This window comes from Capsicum annuum, chromosome 7 (genome assembly GCF_002878395.1).
Source record: "Capsicum annuum cultivar UCD-10X-F1 chromosome 7, UCD10Xv1.1, whole genome shotgun sequence".
In the NCBI taxonomy this organism is placed as follows: Eukaryota; Viridiplantae; Streptophyta; class Magnoliopsida; order Solanales; family Solanaceae; genus Capsicum; species Capsicum annuum.
Window position 1 is genome coordinate 171,542,631 of NC_061117.1, and position 22,530 is coordinate 171,565,160.

The 22,530-nt window shown below is 32.4% G+C and overlaps 1 protein-coding gene across 1 annotated transcript; it reads left to right on the forward strand.

The window, feature by feature from the left end:
* Positions 1-5,480: 5,480 nt before the first annotated feature.
* On the forward strand, positions 5,481-21,795 carry LOC124885815. The gene is made up of 2 exons (XM_047394056.1): positions 5,481-5,933; positions 21,549-21,795. The coding sequence occupies exons 1-2, from the start codon at positions 5,548-5,550 to the stop codon at positions 21,793-21,795; spliced, it is 633 nt and encodes a 210-aa protein (XP_047250012.1). The 5' UTR covers positions 5,481-5,547.
* Positions 21,796-22,530: the final 735 nt, after the last annotated feature.

The following is a 22,530-nucleotide window of genomic DNA, read 5'->3' on the forward strand; positions in this document are numbered from 1 at the left end:
ATTGCCTCTGAAACCACAGTGGATGGGAGATGCAGTATTCAAGGAGATGAAGATGTAGTGGGAGTCTGATAAGTTCAAAACAAAGTCTGAATGAAATAAAGACAATCGTGATTCAAATACCAGTGCATCACTTCATACAGGTGGTTGTGTACGTCATCGATTGATCTATAAGAGAATGGTAATTATAAATTTTCTTAAATATATTTCTTTAAAGAAAATAATATCATATTCAATGTTGATAACACACATCTCTTTTTTTAATATAGAAAGAAGCTACTGGAAAAGATCCTTCTATTTCAGAATTTTATTTTCGAACTCATCGCAAGAAAAGTGATGAAAGTCGGGTAAATGAGAAAGCTGAAGCTACTTATGTAAGTGTTCATTTACTTTGTTTACTAGTTGAGTTCATTTCAATCTTGAAGTAGTGAAGCCGTGTGGTGCCAATTTTGATTCACTACAACTTGTTTCAATCTTGTACTCTTAAAATCTGGTTGTTGTTGTAATCTTGAAATCTAGTGAAGCCGTGTGTGGCCTATTTTGATTCACTAGCATTGTTGTTGACATCTTGTTGTTCTTGTTGTGGTTTGCTTCTTGTGTTTTTGAACTTGATCTTGTATCAATGATGATGATATGAAATGAGCTTAAAATAAAGAAATGGGATTCATTTAGCCGATCCCAACTTGTTTGGGAAATAGTCATAAATGTTCTATTATGGTTCGAATAAGCACTTTAGAACCATTTAGTTAATATGGAAGTAATTGAAGTCGAGCAGTAGAATCAGTGGGTGTGATGCTGAGGTTTCAATATTTGTGTTAAGATTTTCCGCTTGGACTATCAATTTCAATTGGTTTAACAGTTGCCCATATGTTGGCATATGTCCTATGCTTTCATGTAGTTAGATGACTGCATTAGCTTGTAGCAAAATTAATTGAAGAAAGTCTTGGGATATATCGATGTACATACTATATCAGAAATGATAAGATATGTGCTTAAAATAATAACTAGATTGTTTAAAATAGTGATAATTTACAAAACTGTGATTGAGAACTAGCATACTAAAAAGTAGCAGTATCATATATTTCTTTAAGATCTTAGAGATGGTAAGCCACGTCAGATAAACTGGAATAGGTAAGCCACGTCAGATAAACTGGAATATATTAGAGAACAAAAGTCTTCTTACTCTGCTTTGGGGGTTGGGGGAAGCATCTCTTAAGCTTTTTTGTACTATTTTGTTAACAAGATGGAAGTTACTTGTTTTACAATAATCATGAATTTGATAATAATATTCTGGTAAAGCGGAGATACTGCCTAATAAGTGCCCTAGTATCCAAACGTTGCTCCTATAAATTTTCTATTTAATAAATGTAATGTTATTACTACACTATGGCACTAGGATCAGTGGCTTACCTGCTACATGTCTTCTTCTGTTAGCACTCAGTGTTCTCGGTTCCCCTGCAGTCAAAATTTGTTCTCGGTTCACCTGTATAATAGTGCCTAATATACTTCGACAAAAAATATACAAATTATCTTTAAACTCTATCGCGTTTCCCAAAATTCTAACACTATGATATAGATAGCATATCTACTGTGTATTGATGTAACAGACTTGGTCACATATGAATAGATAATGTCATGAATGTATTTATCAGCAAAAATTCTAACATTGATATGTGTTTAACCCATAGTTTTCCCATTTGCGATAATGTTGTTCAACAACAAATTTACATCTCTGATATCTTCACCTATTTGTATGGACGTAATCACTCTTTTTGGGGTATCATTCCACATTTGTACATTGCAATTACTCTTGAGTTGATCATCTTTCTGAACTAATGCGTTATTATCTTTAATTCTAAATCCCATGGTCTGTAGATGTGGTATATTAGTAGCAATAGTATGTTGGGGCTGTTTATCCATTTCTTCAGCAATTTGTTTAGGCAGCCATTGTTTTACCTCTCTACCTTGTCTATGAGCACCCTCTATAACCTAGTTTTGTCTCCCTTGAGGTTGATTATCCCTTGGTTCTTCACATCGACATACATGGCCAAACCTTGAACATTTTTCGCAAAATAGATGTTTCCAGTCATAAGCCACTGGCTGGTTGTTAATCTTTCCACTGCGACCAGAAATCTCAACCACATCTAGCAGATCTTAAGTCAAGTTCATCTCCACTAAGAATCTAGCGTAGGACACTCTACTTTGTTTTGTAGTACAAACATCAGCAAATAATGGTCTCCCTAATCGACTAGTAATTTTGCTAAGAGCCTCCGCTCCTCCGTAATTAAGGGGCAAGTTTGGTAGCCTCACCTATAGGGGTATAGTGATAGGGAGCTCTTGAGTAAAATCAAAATCGTGGGTCCAATATTGAAGGATCAGTGGCTTACTATTAATAGAATATTGACCAGAGAAGAGAACATCGTCTATATCCTGCGTATTTTGGAACTTCACTATATAAAAGCCATCATCATAATAGAACAACTCAGGTTTCGCAACAAAATTCCAATAGAGAGCTATATAGTTCCTCATATATGAGAAAGCAGGAGCCTCTCCAAACGTGGATACTGCAAGGGCATTATTCCATTTATGTTTTTGTTTTACAATTTCAGGTACTTCTAGTATTACCACAGGTTTGTCGTTAATAACAGTTGGGGGTTTAAAATTAAGAGTCATACCAGAAGATATTGTACAGTTAAAGGTGAATAATTGTGACCAAGCATTCCCCTCCTCCTTGGAAGAACCTTCCCCCAAATTGAGTTGTTGAGTTACTCCGTGAATCCCTTGGTGTGTCACCACAATGTTCCAATTCATATCGATCTGTCCACTGTTGTGTGACACTTTCGATTCATCTTGATTCACATTTTTTTCTATCACTTGGCTAGTAGAACCAATTTCCCTTGTCGATTTCCCAGATCCTGCATCACCAGTAGTAACAACACCCAAAGTCAAGCTAGGGCTAGGTAGAGCTATGGTGATTTTAGTCTAATTTCCTTGTACTCCAGTATTCATACTAGTTTTTATTCCACTTCAATTCGTTTCCACCGGTGATATTCCCCTTACCACATATTTTCCAACCAAATCCTCCATCGTCGGGGAGATCTTAATTGTCAAGTGGACCTTCTTTCTACGTTTGCCTCTTTCTCTCTTTGCCATCAAAATGGTATTGGTGCACGTTAGCAGATCGAGCTAAGACGTACACCGACTAGTGATTTCCTTCTCAAAAAATTCTTTCCTTCTTACTAACTTAATTAATATTTTGCAGTAACTTAACAAAAATACAATTATCTATGTAATTATCATTTATAGGCAACCAAAGGGGATGACCCCAGGGAATGAGTATTGATAGTAGTGTTACCTTAATTGTTGGAGTTTTGGCTATCATTAGGACTCTTTACAGTCCCAATAAGTTCTTAGGTATGCCTTGATATGTTGTGCACCATAGCAGGTATGAGTTTGATTTCTCCGGTCCGGTATATAGTTTTGATATACTATTTAACTCCTCCAGAATTTTAAGATACAAAGACCACCAGATCTGTACAACTTGCCTATCTTCTCCTCCCTCTTTCAAACCCCACAATTTTTTCAAAATCTATAAAGAAAGACTATTTTTTCTAGAAAACCATAGAAAAATTTATACAACCATTCAATACCCTTTATGTAATACTATGCTTCACCTATTTCATCCTCCATCAGCGGAAAAATTTGCTTTTACTGTTCTTTTCTACATGGCTTCGTAACTACTGTATTCTCTTCAAATGCTTTAATTGAGCTATTGAGTTGAGGGTCTATCGAAAAGTCTTCCTATCTTTCACAAGGTAAGGGTATGATCTGCGTATTCACTATTCACCACTATCAGACTTCCCTAGTGGGATTACACCGAGTATGTTGTATTAGTGTTGGACATAATGTTGTAACTATAGCTTTTGGTAGTGGCCAAAGCTCAGTGTAGCCTTGAGTGGGTTTGAGATTCTTGCCAAGTTTTTAATACTAATCTCAGTTTGGTGTTTGAATGCATCCCAGTTTAAGTGTTGAAATTAATTATATCAACAAGTAATTACTGATATCAGAGAGGCAAGAATGTGCCAAAAATCAATGATATCTCAATTTGGCCAACATAATGATCTTCCATAATGATGGAAAAATACAATACAATACCAAGAAACCCCAACATAAGTGGGTGATAAAATCTGATCATATATATCAATACAAAATTTGCTATGCAATTGAGATTTCTTTCTACATTTTCTAGCTGTGTTACATTGCTTAACATATTTTGGGTAGTACATATTCAGGAAAAAAAAGAATGACCAACCTGTATGATTCTTTTAACTATAGTAACACAACATATTACAAAAAGAACCAATCGCATCAATAATTTCTGCATGTTCTCAAGTTTCTGACTCAGCTCTTTAACACCATTCCAACTTATGTTATCCTATCAGTATTCTCAGTCACAACAAAAAGCCCCTCAAAGTGGGCCGCGCCTAAATATCATTTAGAGTTTCAGTAATCCTTTTATATAAAGAGGGCAATTAAACGACCCTCTATGTAGGGATACATTGATCTACTGTAGTTCTCAAGAATGCACCTACATCAGTAGATAATTATATATCAGGGATGTAAATTTTGTAATACTAGATTAAAGAGGTCAAAAGATGTAAATATTATTTTTTCCACATAATTTTTGCATAATTGTACTCGTTCAGTAGATGTATCTGCGACCTAACTAGCTACTTATATATTGATGAAGTTTATATGATTTCTTCCCTAAAGAAGGGATAGGAACCTGTTTGCATTTACCTGATGAATAAATTAGCGATCAAACACTGACTAAGAAGAAAAAGGTCGGATTACCCTTACTTTTTAGGCTACCACATCAATTTCATCAAGCATGGTTGGTCTTCAATTATTAAGCTTTAGTGGCTGATTAGATATTATGGAGAGATCACGATATGAGTCCATAAGTATAAGTTATACAAGAGTTCTCCACCTACAATGTATTCAGTGTCCCACTTGTTTATCTATTTATCAAATTTGTATAAGCTAACAGATATCAAGTCAATAATGTAGAACTTGGTAGCAGTGAATGCTTGTACGAGTATTCCAGCGAATGTTTGTATGAGTATTCCAGATATCAAGGTCAACAATATTTGTACGAGTATTCCAGCTATCAAGTTCAACAATGTTTGTAAGTTGTGCTATTGGTCTCTGTTGTTGTCAATATATATAGACTAATCTCTGCTGTTGTCATCTGGTTCATATTTAAAAATATACAAATCCCTATTGCTGTCATCTGGTTCAATGATTTACTGTTGATTAAGTGCTATGAAAATGAGAAGTTAGTCTATTAATAACGTAGCAGCAGTTAGTCTATAATCTAATATAATTTATGCTAACAATATATTTCCTACCACTTTTTATGGTCTGACTTAACATATCCTTATACAGATTGAGTTTGAAAGAAAGAAACAAAAAATATTTGTTGTTCAAAGTGCATCAGCTATTGATAGAGAAACTAATTCAGCAAGTCGGCCGACTTAGTTAAGTGAAATGGATATCTGGGTACAATCTGTTGATGGAAAGAAAAAAGAAAGAGTCAAAGGTCTTAGCTCCCTAGGTCAGAGTGTAAAGGCAACTAACAGTTCAACATCAACTTTGCCAAAAGAAATTAATGAGATGATTAAGTCTCAAATTGATGCTTCAAATGCTGCTTTGTATGCTCAGTTGCAGAATGAGCGAAAGAAAAATAAGAGGATGAGAAAGGAATTACACTTGTTGATGAAGCATGTATACAACAAATCATCTTCAAACGATGAACGTCCATCTCAAGAAGACTACCCAGCTTATGAGGATGAAAGTGATGATGACTCTGATGACGTGAATGTAAGTGATAATCCCGATAATGTGAATGAAAGTGATTCTGACCCTGATGGTTGGTAGTTTTACTAAGGATTCAAGTTTGAAATATTTCTTTGGACCATTTAAGAATCAAACATTATTGATGTGGTTGTTTTGAATTATGTTTTTTTTAGCTATAATGGTTTACATTAAACTTGTTTTGAATGTTGTTTTTTGAGAATTATTGAAGGTTTTAAATAGATTTTTGATTAATTGTGAAATGTTTCTAGTGACTTACGTGTTAATTATTTTCGTGAAAATCTGTAGGTAAAATTTTTTTTTTTTATGAAATTTTACCAAATAATTCATGAAAAATTTTGCTAATTAATCGCAAATAAATCCGCAAATAACGTACCTGCGGATTTATTTCTGTAGCTAAATTACCTAGGGATTTACTTGGCAATCTTCGTGGGGAATAATTTGTGATTTTTTCATGAAAATTGCAGGTAAAATTCTTTTTTTTAATGAAATTTTACCAAATAATTCATGCAAAATTTTGATAGTTAATCACAAATAAATCCGCAAATAACGTACCTGCGGATTTATTTCCACAGCTAAATTACCTAGGAATTTACTTGGCAATCTTTGTGGAGAATAATTTATGATTTTTTCGTAAAAATCTGTAGGTAAAATCCTTTTTATATGAAATTTTACCAAATAATTCATGCAAAATTTTGATAGTTAATCGCAAATAACGTGCCTGTGGATTTATTTCCGCAGCTAAATTTCTTAGGGATTTACTTGAGAATCTTCGTGGAGAATAATTGGTGATTTTTTTCGTGGAAATCCGCAGGTAAAATCCTTTTTGATGAAATTTTACCAAATAATTCATGCAAAATTTTGATAGTTAATCGCAAATAAATCAGCAAATAACTTACCTGCGGATTTATTTTCGCAGTTAAATTACCTAGGGATTTTATAAATCCGCAGGTAATAATTACCTATGAAGGCATTTTTCTTTGGATTATAATTGGTAAGAAAATCCCCAGGTAATCAAATTACTTAGGGATTTTACCATATTATCCCTATGAAAATTCTCAGGTAATAAGCAGTTTTCTTGTAGTGTTGTCTTGTTTTCAATTATTTTATTATTTTTTGTGTCATTTCTATATTCGTATTTATGTCTCGTATCATCTGTTCTGACTAACTGCCGGTCAGAGGATGAAAACCAGTGCTAAGGTTAACCTGAGTATCCAACTCCTCCTAAAAAGTCCATTAGAAGCTAGAACTGAACACTGAGCTTCTGTCTGAAATAATAAATATGGGTACTCCATGCTGGTGAACCATCTCACGAACATAGATATGAGTGAACCTCTCAGCACTGAAAGACATCTGAATGGAGAGAAAATGAGTCGATTTGGTCAATCGACCTTCAATGACCCAAATATTGTTCGAGCCACGAAAAGTGAGAGTCAAGCCACCAATGAAGTCCATAATGATTCACTCCTACTTTCATTTGAAAATAGGTTATCTATGAATCAGACCACTAGGTCACTGCACTCGATCTTTGCCTAGTGATAAACATAGGCAATAAGCTACAAAGTTTATTACATCTCTCTTTATGCCACTCAACCAGTAATGCTACATAAAATCTTTATATATCTTAGATATGTCGGGATGAATAAAATATCTAGAGCTGTGAGCCCCCACAATATCAACTGAATCAAGCCTCCTACCCTTGGAACACAAATGCGACCATAAAATCTTGGAATACCCTATGAATCCAAGGTGTCCCTCCTAGACTCACCCCTCAGAACCTCATAACAAATGTCATAAAGTCGACCATCCTCAAATTGAAGACTCCAAATCTGTTCAACCAAGGTATACCTAACCTCAACACTAGCAAAGATTGAAGTCTGAAATATTATGTCGAACCATCAAGTTGTCTAAGTATTGAACATTCCAAGCTAACGACTACTTCAAAACTAAAATGAAAGCCGAGCTACCCATACTCACCTCTTTTTGGCTCAAGACATTTACTACCATACTCGTCTTTCCTGAATGGTATAGAATAGAGATGTCATAGTCCTTCAGCAATTCAATCCACCTGTGATATCTTGAATTAAGATCCCTCTAGTTATAATATATACTGAGACTACGATGGTCAACATAGACCTCACAACAAGAACCATACAAGTAGTGTCTCCAATTCTTAAGCTCAAACACTACCGTCACCAACTCCATATCATGAGTGGGGTAGTTGATCTCGTGGACTTTCAGTTGCCTCAACACATAAGCAATAACTCAACCCTGCTGCATTAGAACACAATCTAAACCAATACTAGAAGCATCAGAATATATGGTAAATCCCTGGCCCTCAACAAGAAGAGCCAAAATAGAAGATGAAATGAGCACGCCTTTGAGCTTCAGAAAACTCGACTCACACTCCTTGGACCACTAAAAAAAACCTCCTTTCTAGTCAACCTAGTCATCGGTGCTGCAATAGTAACAAAACCCTCAACGAACTGCCTGTAGTAACCTGCCAAACCAATAAAGCTACGAACCTCATTTGGAGATATAGGTCTGGCCCAATCATGAATAGCCCCAATCTTCGCTGATCCATTATAATCCCATTTTAGACACCACATGTACCAAAAATTTGATGGTCTCGAGTCAAAACTCACATTTTGAGAATTTGACATAAAGCTTTTGATTGTACTGGACCACAACTTAATTAGTTGAAAATTAGTCGTCACTGTACCACAACTTGATTAAATTTTCACCAACTTGTACTACAATATTGCTCCCAATACATTTTTTCAAAGTTAATAAATGACAGTCTTAACCACAACAAAGCCAATCTTAGAAGCAACTAATTTATATGAAATTAATGTTGCTACCATGATGCTACCATTTCCACTGACTTGATGTTGCTTGGTGATCGATTCTCCTACAAATATCAAATGGTCTACTACTATTATATATAGAAAATAAAAGAAAGTATACGTATGCACATGAAAATCTAGTTATATCAATTATTAAAAGAGTCATATTTTAAAGTAAGAAAGTAATCTTGATTCAAAAAATAACTTATTATTTATAGACAATAAAAGAAAGAATATGTATCCACATGAAAAATCTAGTTATATCATGACAATTATGAAAAAAGTTATACTTTAAAGTGAGAAAGTAATTTTGATTAAAAAAATAACATATTAATAATAGAGATGACTTTATATTTTGGAGAGGAGTAGAGTATGTGAGTGTGTATGTTTGTATATATATATATTTTAATTTATATTTATATATATATTATATATATATATATATATATATATATATATTACTTATTATTTTCTTATATATAAATGAAGAGTTTTGGTACTACTATTTTGTCTTTTAGTGCCTACTTGCTATTATTATTATTATTATTATTATTATTCATTTTTTTACTATATACTATTACTACTATTATTATTACTACTTTTTTTTACTATTACTAAAAAGTTTGATAATACTACTAATTTGTCTTTTAGTAGTACCAAACCTTTACTTACTAGATATTCAAGGCCCGTGCTAGCACGGGCTGATATATGTTATTTTTGTGTCTTAATTTATGTGACATAAATAAAATTTAAATGATTAATTATAGTTTTAAATATTTTAACCTGTTAATTATTGTGATTTATAATTTTTTTGACATTGTAATTTACTATCTTAAGCTGTTAGGTATAGAAATTTATAATACTCTCCTTGTCTAAATTTTTGTGGAATTTAAATTATATTTAAAAATAATTTAATTTTTTAATTATTGCGATTTATAATATTTTTTCTTCTATTCCAATTTAAGCGACATTGCTATAATTTTGAGAGTCAACCAAATATAACGATTGAAGTAGCGAAGCAGACATGTCTTAAATGACTCATAATAACTAATTAGAAGTGGTATAATAAAATTACTGTAAAACTTGTGAAAAAATTTAATCGAGCATCATATAATATGTCAAGTTAATTTAAAGTATCAAGAGTTAATTTATCATTTTATATTTATTTTACTTTTTTTATTAAATATTATTAATTTTTTAATACTTAGATTACTTATAATAATTAATTAGGAGTGTTAGTAAAATTATCATTGAAGCAGCTGAAGCAAACATGTCATAAATGTCTATTTTATTTTTTAAATTAAACATGATTAATTTTCTAATGCGTAAGAGTCAATCAAATATCACGATTAACGTAGCAAAGCAGACATGTCTTAAATGACCATAATAACTAATTAGAAGTGATATATCAAAATTGTTATAAAAATTACTTATGAAAAAATTTAAGTGGACATCATATAAGGTATCAAGTTAATTTAAATCAAAGTGTTAATTTATCATTCTATAGCTATTTTAATTTTTAATTAAATATTATTATTTTTTAATACTTAAATGACTTATAATAATTACTTAGGGCTGATATAGTAAAATTATAGTTGAAACAGCTAAAGCAGGCATGTCATAAATGTTTATTTTATTTTCTTATTACTCCCTCCGTTTCAAAAAGAATGATCTACTTTCCTTTTTAGTCTGTTTCAAAAAGAATGACCCCTTTCCTTTTTTGGCAATACTTTAATTTCAACTTTCCACGTGGCATGTTTAGGACCACAAGATTAAAAGACATTTTGGTACACTTGACACAACTTTAATTTAAGGCCACAAGATTTAAAAGTCTTCTTTATTTTCTTAAACTTTGTATCAAGTCAAAGTAGGTCATTCTTTTTAAAATGGAAGGAGATATAATTAATTTTTTTATACGTAATGACATATAATAATTAACTAGGGTGATATAGTAAAATCTCGGAGGAAGCAGACATGTCGACGAAGAGGTGCCTGCTTCTTCACGCTTCTATATATGCATAATATATATATAAAAAAAAAAAAAAAAACCCCCCCCCCCCCCCCCCCCCCAGGGGCATTTGGCTTCTTCACCACCAGACCAACACTTGCCCAAGTTGGGTATTTCGCTTCTTGACAAACAACATGCAACTTCAATTTCCTCAACTTCTTAATTTGCGTGTCTTTTGTGAAGTCGGAAAGTGTTGGTAACTCTGCCGCTAAACAATGATGGAGACCTCCAAATCCCTATCCTTTTTATCCTCCTTCAACCTCCCACTCCACCCTACCCCTTTCTATTTATGGCAATCTCGAATTCCTCAATCTCAAAGAAATTAAAGCTTATGTTGATTTCGATTTATTTGATAAATCACAAGTTTTTCTTCCTCTAATTTTTTTAAATTTATTTTCTTTATAAATCTATCAAAGTTTTACTGATTTTAAAAATCAATGGCAGGTAATAAACTGTACAGATATGGACACCATCTGATACGGGAAAAATAACAAAAACACGAAACAACTCCAAAACAGTCCACTAATCTTAAGAATTTGAGAACTAAGATGGAACCACTCTTGGATTCACTACAACAACAACAATACGAGATAACAATGGTGCATTTGACACCAAAAACAGCAACAACACAATGATAACAAGATGAACACAATGAGAACAAATTTCGGATTTAAGAAGGACACAAAACAGTCCACTATGAATCTACAAAGTGCAATAAGATAAAGATAGATAGATAGACCAAATGAGGAAATAATATTAAGAACCTAAGACTTATAACACCCTTGGACCTTTAATACTACACATAATACTAACCTATCTCCTACGTAGGCATAAGAGGGATCTCGATCTCCCAAGGACCAACGTTTCCAAGCTTGAATCCAACACGAGTGATTCCACACTCAAGTTGATTTCCCTAGTTATAATTTTAGGTTTGTGCCTCAAGGAGAGAGGACTTGTCTTTCAATGTTATACAATATTCATCATCATCAAAATCTAATGAATTGATCCCTAGGAGGTTGTATTGATAGTGTATTACAAGAATAGTATGAAATGCCCAAAATGACCCCTTAGTCAAAGTCTTCAAGTGGGTTCCCTTGGAGTGATTGTATGGACTGATTTTGGAACCTAGTCAGGCCTTCCTTTGCACTTTACGTGTACACTCCAAGTCTCGGGTTCATTCACTCTCGCACTCACCCACCTCCGTGGTTGTACCTATATCATCCTTCCTTTATTGAAAAGGATTCGACCTCGAATCTGTACCTTGCAAAATCAAGAGAAGACAAATAAGCACACATCCTCATGACATGAGGGGTTAGGGTTAGCAAAAATAACACATCACATGCCATACCAAGGTGGGACAAACTTGGAGTATACCAATGGGTCCTTTGTGTTGAACATGAAAACCTTAGTATAAATGGCACAAAGGAAGAGGTTATCATAAAAAAAAGAGACAAGGAAGAACCTTTCCTTCCTTTATTAGCACCCATAATAAAACATTGTTTGTCGTCTTGACCAAGCATCAAGTAGGAAGTGTAGAAATTCCTTCATTCCCGGAGGGTGCCGGGGTCAAATGGGAGAAGTAGCCAAGGGTCTAAGCCGAGGTTAGCCCTTCCTTTCCCTAGAATGTCACTCCCACAACGACGTATGACATTTGCCTTTAAGAGAAGACTAACATTCAAGAATAGGGAGACATGGCCTAGATGTCCTACCTCAAAAAGACATATGCCATCATTTACAATATTTCCATACATATAATCTCTATGAACAAAACTACTAGCAAGGTTTTTACCACACAAGACGTTCAAAGAGTCACGTGCACCATCAAGATCAACTCTATAAACACCATCACTAACTTGAAATTTTTTAAGCACACCACACATATGCTCAAGTAGTGGAATACATTCATGAGTAAGTTGATCTTCATTCACATCTTCACTAGTTGTTGGCAATTCACATACCAACTTAGACTCACCTTGGTTCGCACAAGGGTCAACTAGTGTGTGAGTACTCTTGTCAATTGGTAATAAAACCTTGTTCAAGTTATAAGGGCTAGCACTAGATGGACATAAATCATTCTTACAAGAAGAATCAATTTCGTCATCTAAAGGATCAACTAGTGCTTGCGTACTTACAACAATAGTTTGGTCCTCACGTAACCTAACATCACCAAGAGTATCACCATAGGGAGACTCAAATAGCTCTACTCTAGGTAAATCCATAACTACATCCAATTGGCCACTACTAGCCGCAACACAACATTCTAAGTTCATCGGAGTGTAGGGAATAGTGTTTTTACCTCATAGCTCACATGAGCTATGGCCTTTCTCTTGACGTGTGTCCGGGCATCCCACTTGCTCCCTTTGACCTATCATACGATCCAACCTTTCATTTTCTATAACTAGGTTTTGGGACATAGTGTCAAGGTAGGCTAAAATGACATTGGTGGCATTGTTGTCCATGGGTTGAGAGGTGGAAGCCCCAGATTTCCTTGTAATTGTACCTAAAAAAAAGAAAGAAAAGAACACCTAAAAAACAAAACACAAGTTAGTTCGAAACAACCTCACCACACTCTCGCACACTTGATCATCTCACACTTGGTTTCACAAGTGTTGAAAGCTGGCTTGTACTTCTCGAGTGATTGAGGGTCAAGTCTACTCTTTCTCGGACTAGATTTTCATTTGAGTTAACTCAAGAAAAAATTGTTATGGACTTGAACCAACAAGATACAACAATTTCACAAAAGAGAAAAGCACACAACAAATGCATAACATGAATGAACGAACACAAAAACTAACTAACAATCTAGTATAAGTACTAGTTTTCCAATTTGTATTGGAACCAAAGAAATTGAAACTAAGAAACAACAAATGAAAACTAAGAAATCTAAAATTTGAGCTTAAATATGTTGAGTGAATAGTAAAACATGATGATGTGGCAGCCACGTATTGGTCTCGATTGTACACAACTTTTGTTGTCTAATTTCAAGCCTTGGTCAATTTTTCAATTTGGACTTTGGTGGAACTTGTTCAATGGACGAAAACACAAAGTAGTCTTTAGAGCTTCTTTTTCAATTAAAATTTTAAGACTCAAAGTCTTGAACTAGACTTGTACTCCTCCTTGAAACATGGATCCTTGTTTTATGGGAAAGTGGTTGAGATGTGATTGACTTGTTGGTGAGTGATGGTAAGTCTTTCAAGACTAACAAAGTTCTCACACTTGTTTCTTCATCTTTTTTTATCTAACTTTCACTTTATTTTAACAAGGTATGAAGGTTTGGAATAACATCAAGAACACTTCAAAAATCACCAAGAAAATCAACAACAATCTCCCAAGAACAACAACAAGGTCAACTACAAGCTTTCAAAAAACGGTCAAGTCCTTTAGTGTGGTGTTTTGGTCTTAACAAGGGGTGAAGAATGTGATGAACAATAAGAATACAATAAATTTTCAAGAATAATAACAACACCAACAACGTCCAGCCCAAGTCCATAAGAAAGGTCACCACACGGCCAAGAACAACAACATCAATACACGGCCATTAACTTGTCACAACAACAATCTCAACAATTCAAGCTCAACTCAAGATATAGACTCAATGTGTTAGTGATGAAAAAAAACTAACACTTAGAGACAACAAAGACAAGTAAAAATCTCAGCCAAGACACAACAAAAACACAATTTTCAGCCAAGAACACAAAATGGACAGATTGCTCTTTTTTCTGGAATTTTCAATTTTCAACTTTTTTTTTTTTAGTTTTCAAGTCTCAAGTCCAAGATTGATCTTGTCAGAATAAAATCAACGATGGATTTGATACCAAATGATACGGGAAAAACAACGGAAACATGAAACAACTCCAAAATAGTCCACTAATCTTAAGGATTTGAGACCACTCTCGGATTCACTACAACAACAACAATACGAGATAACAACAGTGCATTTGACACCAAAAACAGCAGCAACACAATGATAACAAGATAAACACAATAAGAACAAATTTTGGAATCAAGAAGGACACAAAACAGTCCACTATGAATCTACAAAGTGCAATAAGATAAAGATAGATAGATAGACCAAATAGGGAATAATATTAACAACTCAAGAATTGTTACACCCTTAGACCTTTAATACTACACACAACACTAAGTATCTCCTACGTAGGCATAAGAGGGATCTCGATCTCCCAAGGACCAACGTTTCCAAGCTTGAATCCAACACGAGTGATTCCACACTCAAGTTGATTTCTGTGCTTCAAGGAGAGAGGACTTGTCTTTCAATGTTATACAACATTCATCATCATCAAAATCTAATGAATGAATCCCTAGAAGGTTGTATTTATAGTGTTTTACAAGAATAGTGTGAAATGTCCAAAATGACCCCTTAGTCAAAGTCTTCAAGTGGGCTCCCTTGGAGTGCATTGTATGGACTGATTTTGGAGCCTAGTTAGGCCTTTCCTTTCACTTCACCTGTACACTCCAAGTCTCGGGTTCATTCACTCTCGCACTCACCCACCTCCGTGGTCGTACCCGTATCACCATCTTTAACTTTGTTTTTTATGTTGAAAATAAGCACATTTAGATTTTTGAGGAGATAAATTAATCGATTATTTTTTTCTATATATCAATTATCGTTCAAGAAAAAGAAAATTAAAATCAATTTATAAATGTGCAGGTGTGATTGTTGTTTTTGTGGAGTAGGTGAAGAGTGAGAATCTTTTTGGGTTAATGGTGAATTTTTTGGTGTTGTTGCACTGGTGGAATGAGAGAGAAAATAGAAGAGGAAATAGGAGCAAAGGAATACTAAGAGAGAGAGAGGAAGAAAATTCAAGAATGATCGAGACTCTGAAAAAATAGATTTAAAAGACAATACTACTCTTAATTCTTATTTAAATTACGGAGAGTTGAAATATGTCCTACTTTTGCTGCAGAATAAACAACATAATTGAGATGTAATTTTCTTGAACTTAAGTGTGTGGAAATCTCTAAATGAAGTATTAGAAAATGGCAAAAAAATGTTATGATGTACCAATCAAATTAAGAAAAAAATGCTTCACAAACAATAGGAAATCTATTTATATCAATGATATGAACTACTGGCTTACCAATTGTATTTTTTGATGTGAGATTTTATTAACCTCCCCTCTTGGACATTTTCAATCTTCCAATTATGAAGAAACTCAACAAAAACTCTTGACACAATTAGACAAGAAGCCTTGACAAAGGAATGTCTGGTCCACATCTTGCTAACAAGATACCAAACAATTGATAGCATCTGATAACATAAATTCAGTATTAGATACTTAAACTTAACAAATATCTCTAAGGGGTCGTTTGGTAGAGTGTATTGGCAAAAATAATGCATGTATTAATTAATGTGAATTATGAATATCTTATTTGGTACAATTTTTAGTCAATATATAACTAATGCTTAACTAATGCAAGCATTAGTTATACACTCTATTGTGTATTAAGGTGTGTATTACTAATACCACTCAATTTCTATGTATTAGTAATGCACAATATTTAATACATGCATTAACTTATTAAATGACCTTAATACCCCTCAATTTCCCTCTTAAAATATTTCATCATTTCTTTTTCCGTCATTTTAATTTACAATAGTGAATCTTTTCAAAACATTTCACAATCCTACCATTTTAATCTACAACAATGAATAATCGATTTAAATAATTGTAATATATTTTTGCTTTTCTTCGAGGGTCTTTAAAAAGATTAAAAAAAATTGAGACTATTTCTTAATTTTACGTCATATATTTTATTTTTGTTTCGACTATGTTAATCCGTTGGCATGATATTTCATGCGCAAAGACGAAGGTCTTGCAATTAATCCAAAACCTCTATATACTAGTTCAACAATACTAATTATATTTGAGATGGCAAAAACAATTTATTGCAAAAAAATGTATAAAATTGAAGAAGGGTATTTTTGTAAACAAACATTTCTTTTATAGAAATTATGTAAGATGTAGTATTTCTTATACATCAAATCAAACAATGTATAAGAAATAATACATGCATAACTAATACAAGTATAAGTAATACAAGCATTACTAATGCAAGCATTACTAATACACTATATTTTGCATTGATCTTATACACTCTACCAAACGACCCCTAAAAGGAAAAACAAAAGCAGTTAATAGCTATATTAACATGTCCTTGAGGCAGTATCATCAATTAAATCACAACAAAATAGAGATTTTTAATGATCCAAAAATAATTTTACTAATATTATGGGTTCAAAACAAACAGAGATGGAGCAAATTGAAAGAGTAGTCGTCGATGTCCGAATAAAGAATAAAAATCAATCATTACCGATAGATCAAGCTAGACAGGATAAACAAAAAGAAGGAATTCAATACTGAAGAACATCGAACAATAACATAAATTTAAGCATCAAATTAAAATTGAGAGATACATCTATTCCAAAATATTTATTGTACCATAAAATTACCAAAATACCCTTGGTAGTCATTTAATAAGGAACAAAAAGATATTTATAAAAAATTACTAGCATGTATAATTCAATTACAAAGGTCTAAATAAATATATTAGTAAAATAATATATGAGGAAAAAATTAATAAATATAAGGAAAAAATAATGTGCATATGTAACCATTTTATTGCACCATAAAAATGACGACAAAACAAATAAACATAAGGAAAAAAGCAATATGAATGTGTAACCATTTTATTGCATCATAAAATTATCGAAATATCCTTGGGGCATAAAAAATAGGTAATTTAATAAGGAACAAAAAGATATTTATAAAAAATTACTACCATATATAATTCAATTATAAAGATCTGAATAAAAATATTATTAAAATAATACACGAAGACAAAACTAATAAATATAAGAAAAAAATAATATGCATGTCTAACCATTTTATTGCACCATAAAAACGAGGACAAAACTAATAAATATAAGAAAAAGATATTTATAAAAAATTACTAGCATGTATAATTCAATTACAAAGGTCTAAATAAATATATTAGTAAAATAATACATGAGGAAAAAACTAATAAATATAAGGAAAAACTAATATGCCTATGTAACCATTTTATTGCATCATAAAAATGACGACAAAACACATAAACATAAGGAAAAAAGCAATATGGATGTGTAACCATTTTATTGCATCATAAAATTATCGAAATATCCTTGGGGCATTAAAAATAGGTAATTTAATAAGGAACAAAAAGATATTTATAAGAAATTACTACCATGTATAATTCAATTATAAAGGTTTATAAAAATATTATTAAAATAATACACGAGGACAAAACTAATAAATATAAGAAAAAAATAATATGCATGTCTAACCATTTTATTGCACCATAAAAACGAGGACAAAACTAATAAATATAAGAAAAGAACAATATGCATGTGTAACCATTTTATTGCACCATAAAATTATCGAAATACCCTTGGTAATCATTTAATAAGAAACAAAAAGATATTTATAAAAAAAGTACTACCGTGTATAATTCAATTACAAAGGTCTAAATAAATATATTATTAAAATAATACATGAGGAAAAAACTAATAAATATAAGAAAAAAACAATATGCATATGTAACCATTTTATTGTACCATAAAAATGATAAAACTAATAAATTACTATTACTACTATACATAAGTGAAGGTTGGGGTGACTACCAAAGGTATTTCTGTAATTTTGGTCACCCCAACCTTCACTTACATATAGTAGTAAATAAAATGGTTACACATACCCTTATATTTATTAGTTTAGTCCTCATTTTTATGATGCAATAAAATGGTTACACATGCATATTGCTTTTTATTTTATTACTATATATAATTGAAGGTTGAGGTGACTACTAAGGATATTTCGCTAATTTTAGTCACCTCAACCTTCACTTATATATAATAGTAAATAAAATGGTTACATATGCATATGTTTTTTTTATATATATATTTATTAGTTTTATCCTCATTTTTATGGTGCAATAAAATGGTTACACATGCATATTGGTTTTTTCTTATATTTATTAGTTTTGTACTCATGTATTATTTTAATAATATTTTTATTTAGACCTTTGTAATTGAATTATACATGATAGTATTTTTTTATAAATATCTTTTTGTTCCTTATTAAATAATGACTACACTAAATATATTTATTATGTTAACATCGATTCATTGTATTACACTTCTTTTCTTTTACTCCTATACTAAACAATTAAAACAAGTAGAAAATAATCTTCCTAAAATTGAATCTCTTTTGCACATTAGTGTTGCCAAAATGCCCGTCCCTTGCACGGGCACGGATATCTAATATATATATATGAGAAACATTAGCTTTATTTATATATGAAAGAGAAGACATGTAATATGATAGACTCCTTAAATAAATAGAATACTTAAGAAAATATCTAAAAAATGTTTAAAATTAAATTCTATTTGTTATTTGTTATCTTTTTTTCAGTTTCGTGTCAAAATTCATTAAAAATAAGCAACCACCACATTCATATGTATACAAATGTAATGATATTTAAATTAAATTGGATACTATTATTTGTTACTGTTCATATGAATACTTTTTTACTGTGTCAAAATTTATTAAAAATAAGCAACCACAACATTCATATATGTACACATGTAATAAATATTTAAATTAAATTAGATACTATTATTTGTTACTTTTCTTATGAATACATTTTTACTGTGTCAAAATTTACTAAGAATAAGAAATATCACATTCATATATGTACTACATGGTAATAATTATATCACTTTTCATTAATTATTTATTTAAAATTAAATATTCGAGAAAACTAAAATACCATTTGATCTTGCAACCTGATTCGTTTGTCATTTGTATCATTAATAATAAAAAATAAAGAGTTATATATTATCCGATCATCATCAATGGTATTTTAAATTTTATTTGAATAAAATGAGGGAAAACTAAAATAATGATATATAAATTATAGAATGAAATAAAAGATTATGATGCAAATATGAAATATAAAATTTTAAAATCAAACTTATAAGATATATATTAATCAATTAATGGGAATATATATATATATATATATATATATATATATATATATATATATAAAACAATTTCAAACGGACAATTAGACAAAACAAGTATTGGGTTCAAGTTGAATGTGTGAATGGAGAATGGAGAGAAATAGTGGAGGAAAAGTGAGTCCACACTAAAATGGAAAGTGCACTCAAAATGAAAAGTCTACTAAATCCCGCATTGGTGGGAGAAAGAAACTTTCACATGTTTATATTGAGAAACACATCTCCACTTGGATAGTGAGGCAAGAACAAAGAGGTGTTTCGCCCCGTCGTCGTCGTCGCTCGCTCAGCTCGGCTTCGGATTTGGATTTGGAACGATCGGTGAGATTAATTGTTTAGATAAATTTCTTTTGAGACTTGAAAAACAAGTGAATGTTTTTGGCAAAAGGCACATTTGGCAAAAGGCATATTGTTTCACCCAAAAAAGTGATCCACGCGTGCACCTACAAACCTGGGAGCGCAAGTGTAGCGCAGGTGGAGGAGCAGTCTCTTGGAAATCATCCAAACAACTATGTATTGCTCGCTCTACTATGAAATTTGAATTTATCTCATTACATAAAGCCGGTGAAGAAGCAGAATGGCTCCGGAATTTCTTGGAAGATATTTCTTATTGGCCCAAACTCGTGGCACCAGTATGTATAGCCAAACGGCGATAGGTAGGGCAGGGAGCATGATGTATTATGGTAAATCTCGTCACATAAGATAGAGACATAATACTGTTAGAGAACTTTTCTCTAGTGAAATTATCACTATTGACTATGTAAAGTGAAAGGATAATGTGTCGAGTCCACTTACAAAAGGTCTATCTAGAGAGGGAGTTGAGAGGACATCCAAAGGAATGGGTCTATAGCCCAGGACAAGTCGGCATGGCGGTAACTCTACCTAGCAGACTAGAGATCTCAAGATCTAGGTTCAAGGAGATCAAACAAAGTTGTGTCTGCTAGGTTCAACATTGTCAATATACCCAACCCATTCTTATGATGTAGACAATGTTTAGTAAATAAGAATAAAACTTATAGTGTGAAGTCTTTCAATAATTATCTAAATCTGGCAAATTTGACCAAATAGTTTAATTTATAGGATTGAGCGTTTAGAAATCACCAATATGAGGGCGAAGTGGAAGCCGCTTCAAGGAGAATGTTAGTAAAGGCCTATTCTCTAAGCTCTCATGAAACCTGGACGTATTCATGGCTAAAACAAACAAAACCGTGAGAACCATAAACTGTAAATGGCTAGTTGTGTGACATGTGTTGTCTAGGTGTACATTAAAGCTCGACAGTTCAAAAATATCAAATCTATCGATTGAACGAGTGCATCCGATGCATGCTCACTATGGAAAGTTCAAAGGGAAACACACTTATCCAGATGCAATTAGTCTATTTTTTATGATCACATACTTGTCCATAAATTTTTCATAAGATAGTTGTTCTTGAACTTGTGTTGAAGTTTAGTGTATAAATTTATAGATTTTGTGTACCTGAAACAACAATATTAAGGAAATAAACTCAGAATTTGTATTGTTTGGTTTCTAGAGATTAAAGCTTTATGCTTTCTACTCAGTTTGAACTTAACAAGTGATTTTGAAGTCATAAAAACTTCATCACAAGTTAAAAGTCATTCGGTTAACGATTAGAAGTCATAAAAACTTAATCGTTAAACTAGAAACAAGGGGTGTTTAAAGTTCTTACAACTTTATAAGTAGTATTTCGATATACTAAAGTTGATTGTCTTTTTGTGACAGGAAAATGACTACTGACAGTCATGTGAATGATGCTGAGATGAGTGTGGTAGCAACTAATGTTGCCACAACGAGTCGTACGACTGCTCTGCAAGCAATGGTACCAGTGGAAAAACTCAAAAAAATCACGGGTGTTGATTTTAAAAGGTGGAACCAGAAGATGTTCCTCTACCTTATAACGCTGTGTCTTCAAAGATTTACATCAGAAAAAGCTACAGATTTTCCCGAAGGAACTTCAGACCAAGAATGATTTGTCGTTATGGAGGCATAGAAATATTTTAATTTCCTATGCAGGGATTATATTCTAAATGGCCTCCAAGATGACCTATACAACGTGTATAGTGGAATGAAGACGTCAAAGAGTTATGGAGTGCATTGAAAAGAAAATATAAGACTGAGGATACTGGAACCAAGAAGTACTTTGTTGCAAGATTCCTTGAGTATAAAATGACTAACAACAAGTCTGTGGTATTTCAAGTACAGGAACTGCAAGTTATCATCCACTAACTCCTTGCGGAAGGTATGAGTTTGGTAAATACCTTAGTTGAACAAAGTAAAAATGTTCTTATTGTTCTCATAAACTTTATTATAGGTTTATTTGTGAACGAGGCACTTCAAGTCGTGAAAATAATAGAGAAGTTGTCACCTCTGTAGAAGGATTTCAAGAACTACTTAAAATATAAATGAAAGGAGATGATGGTCGAAGATCTCATAGTGAGGATGCGCATTGAAGAAGACAATAAAGTTTCAGAAAGAAAGTCAAAGGAAATTCTGCAATAACTGGAGCAAACATTGTAGAAAGAGACCACAACAACTCAAAAAGCAGAAGAAAGCTGGACAACAAAGCAATCAACCTAAGAAGAAATTCAAGGAAAAATGCTTTAATTATGGCAAGATTGGCCACAAGTCAACAGATTGTCGTGCCCCAAAGAAAGGCAAAAAGAAGGACCAAGCAAATATGACTGAATCCAAGAACGAAACGGAT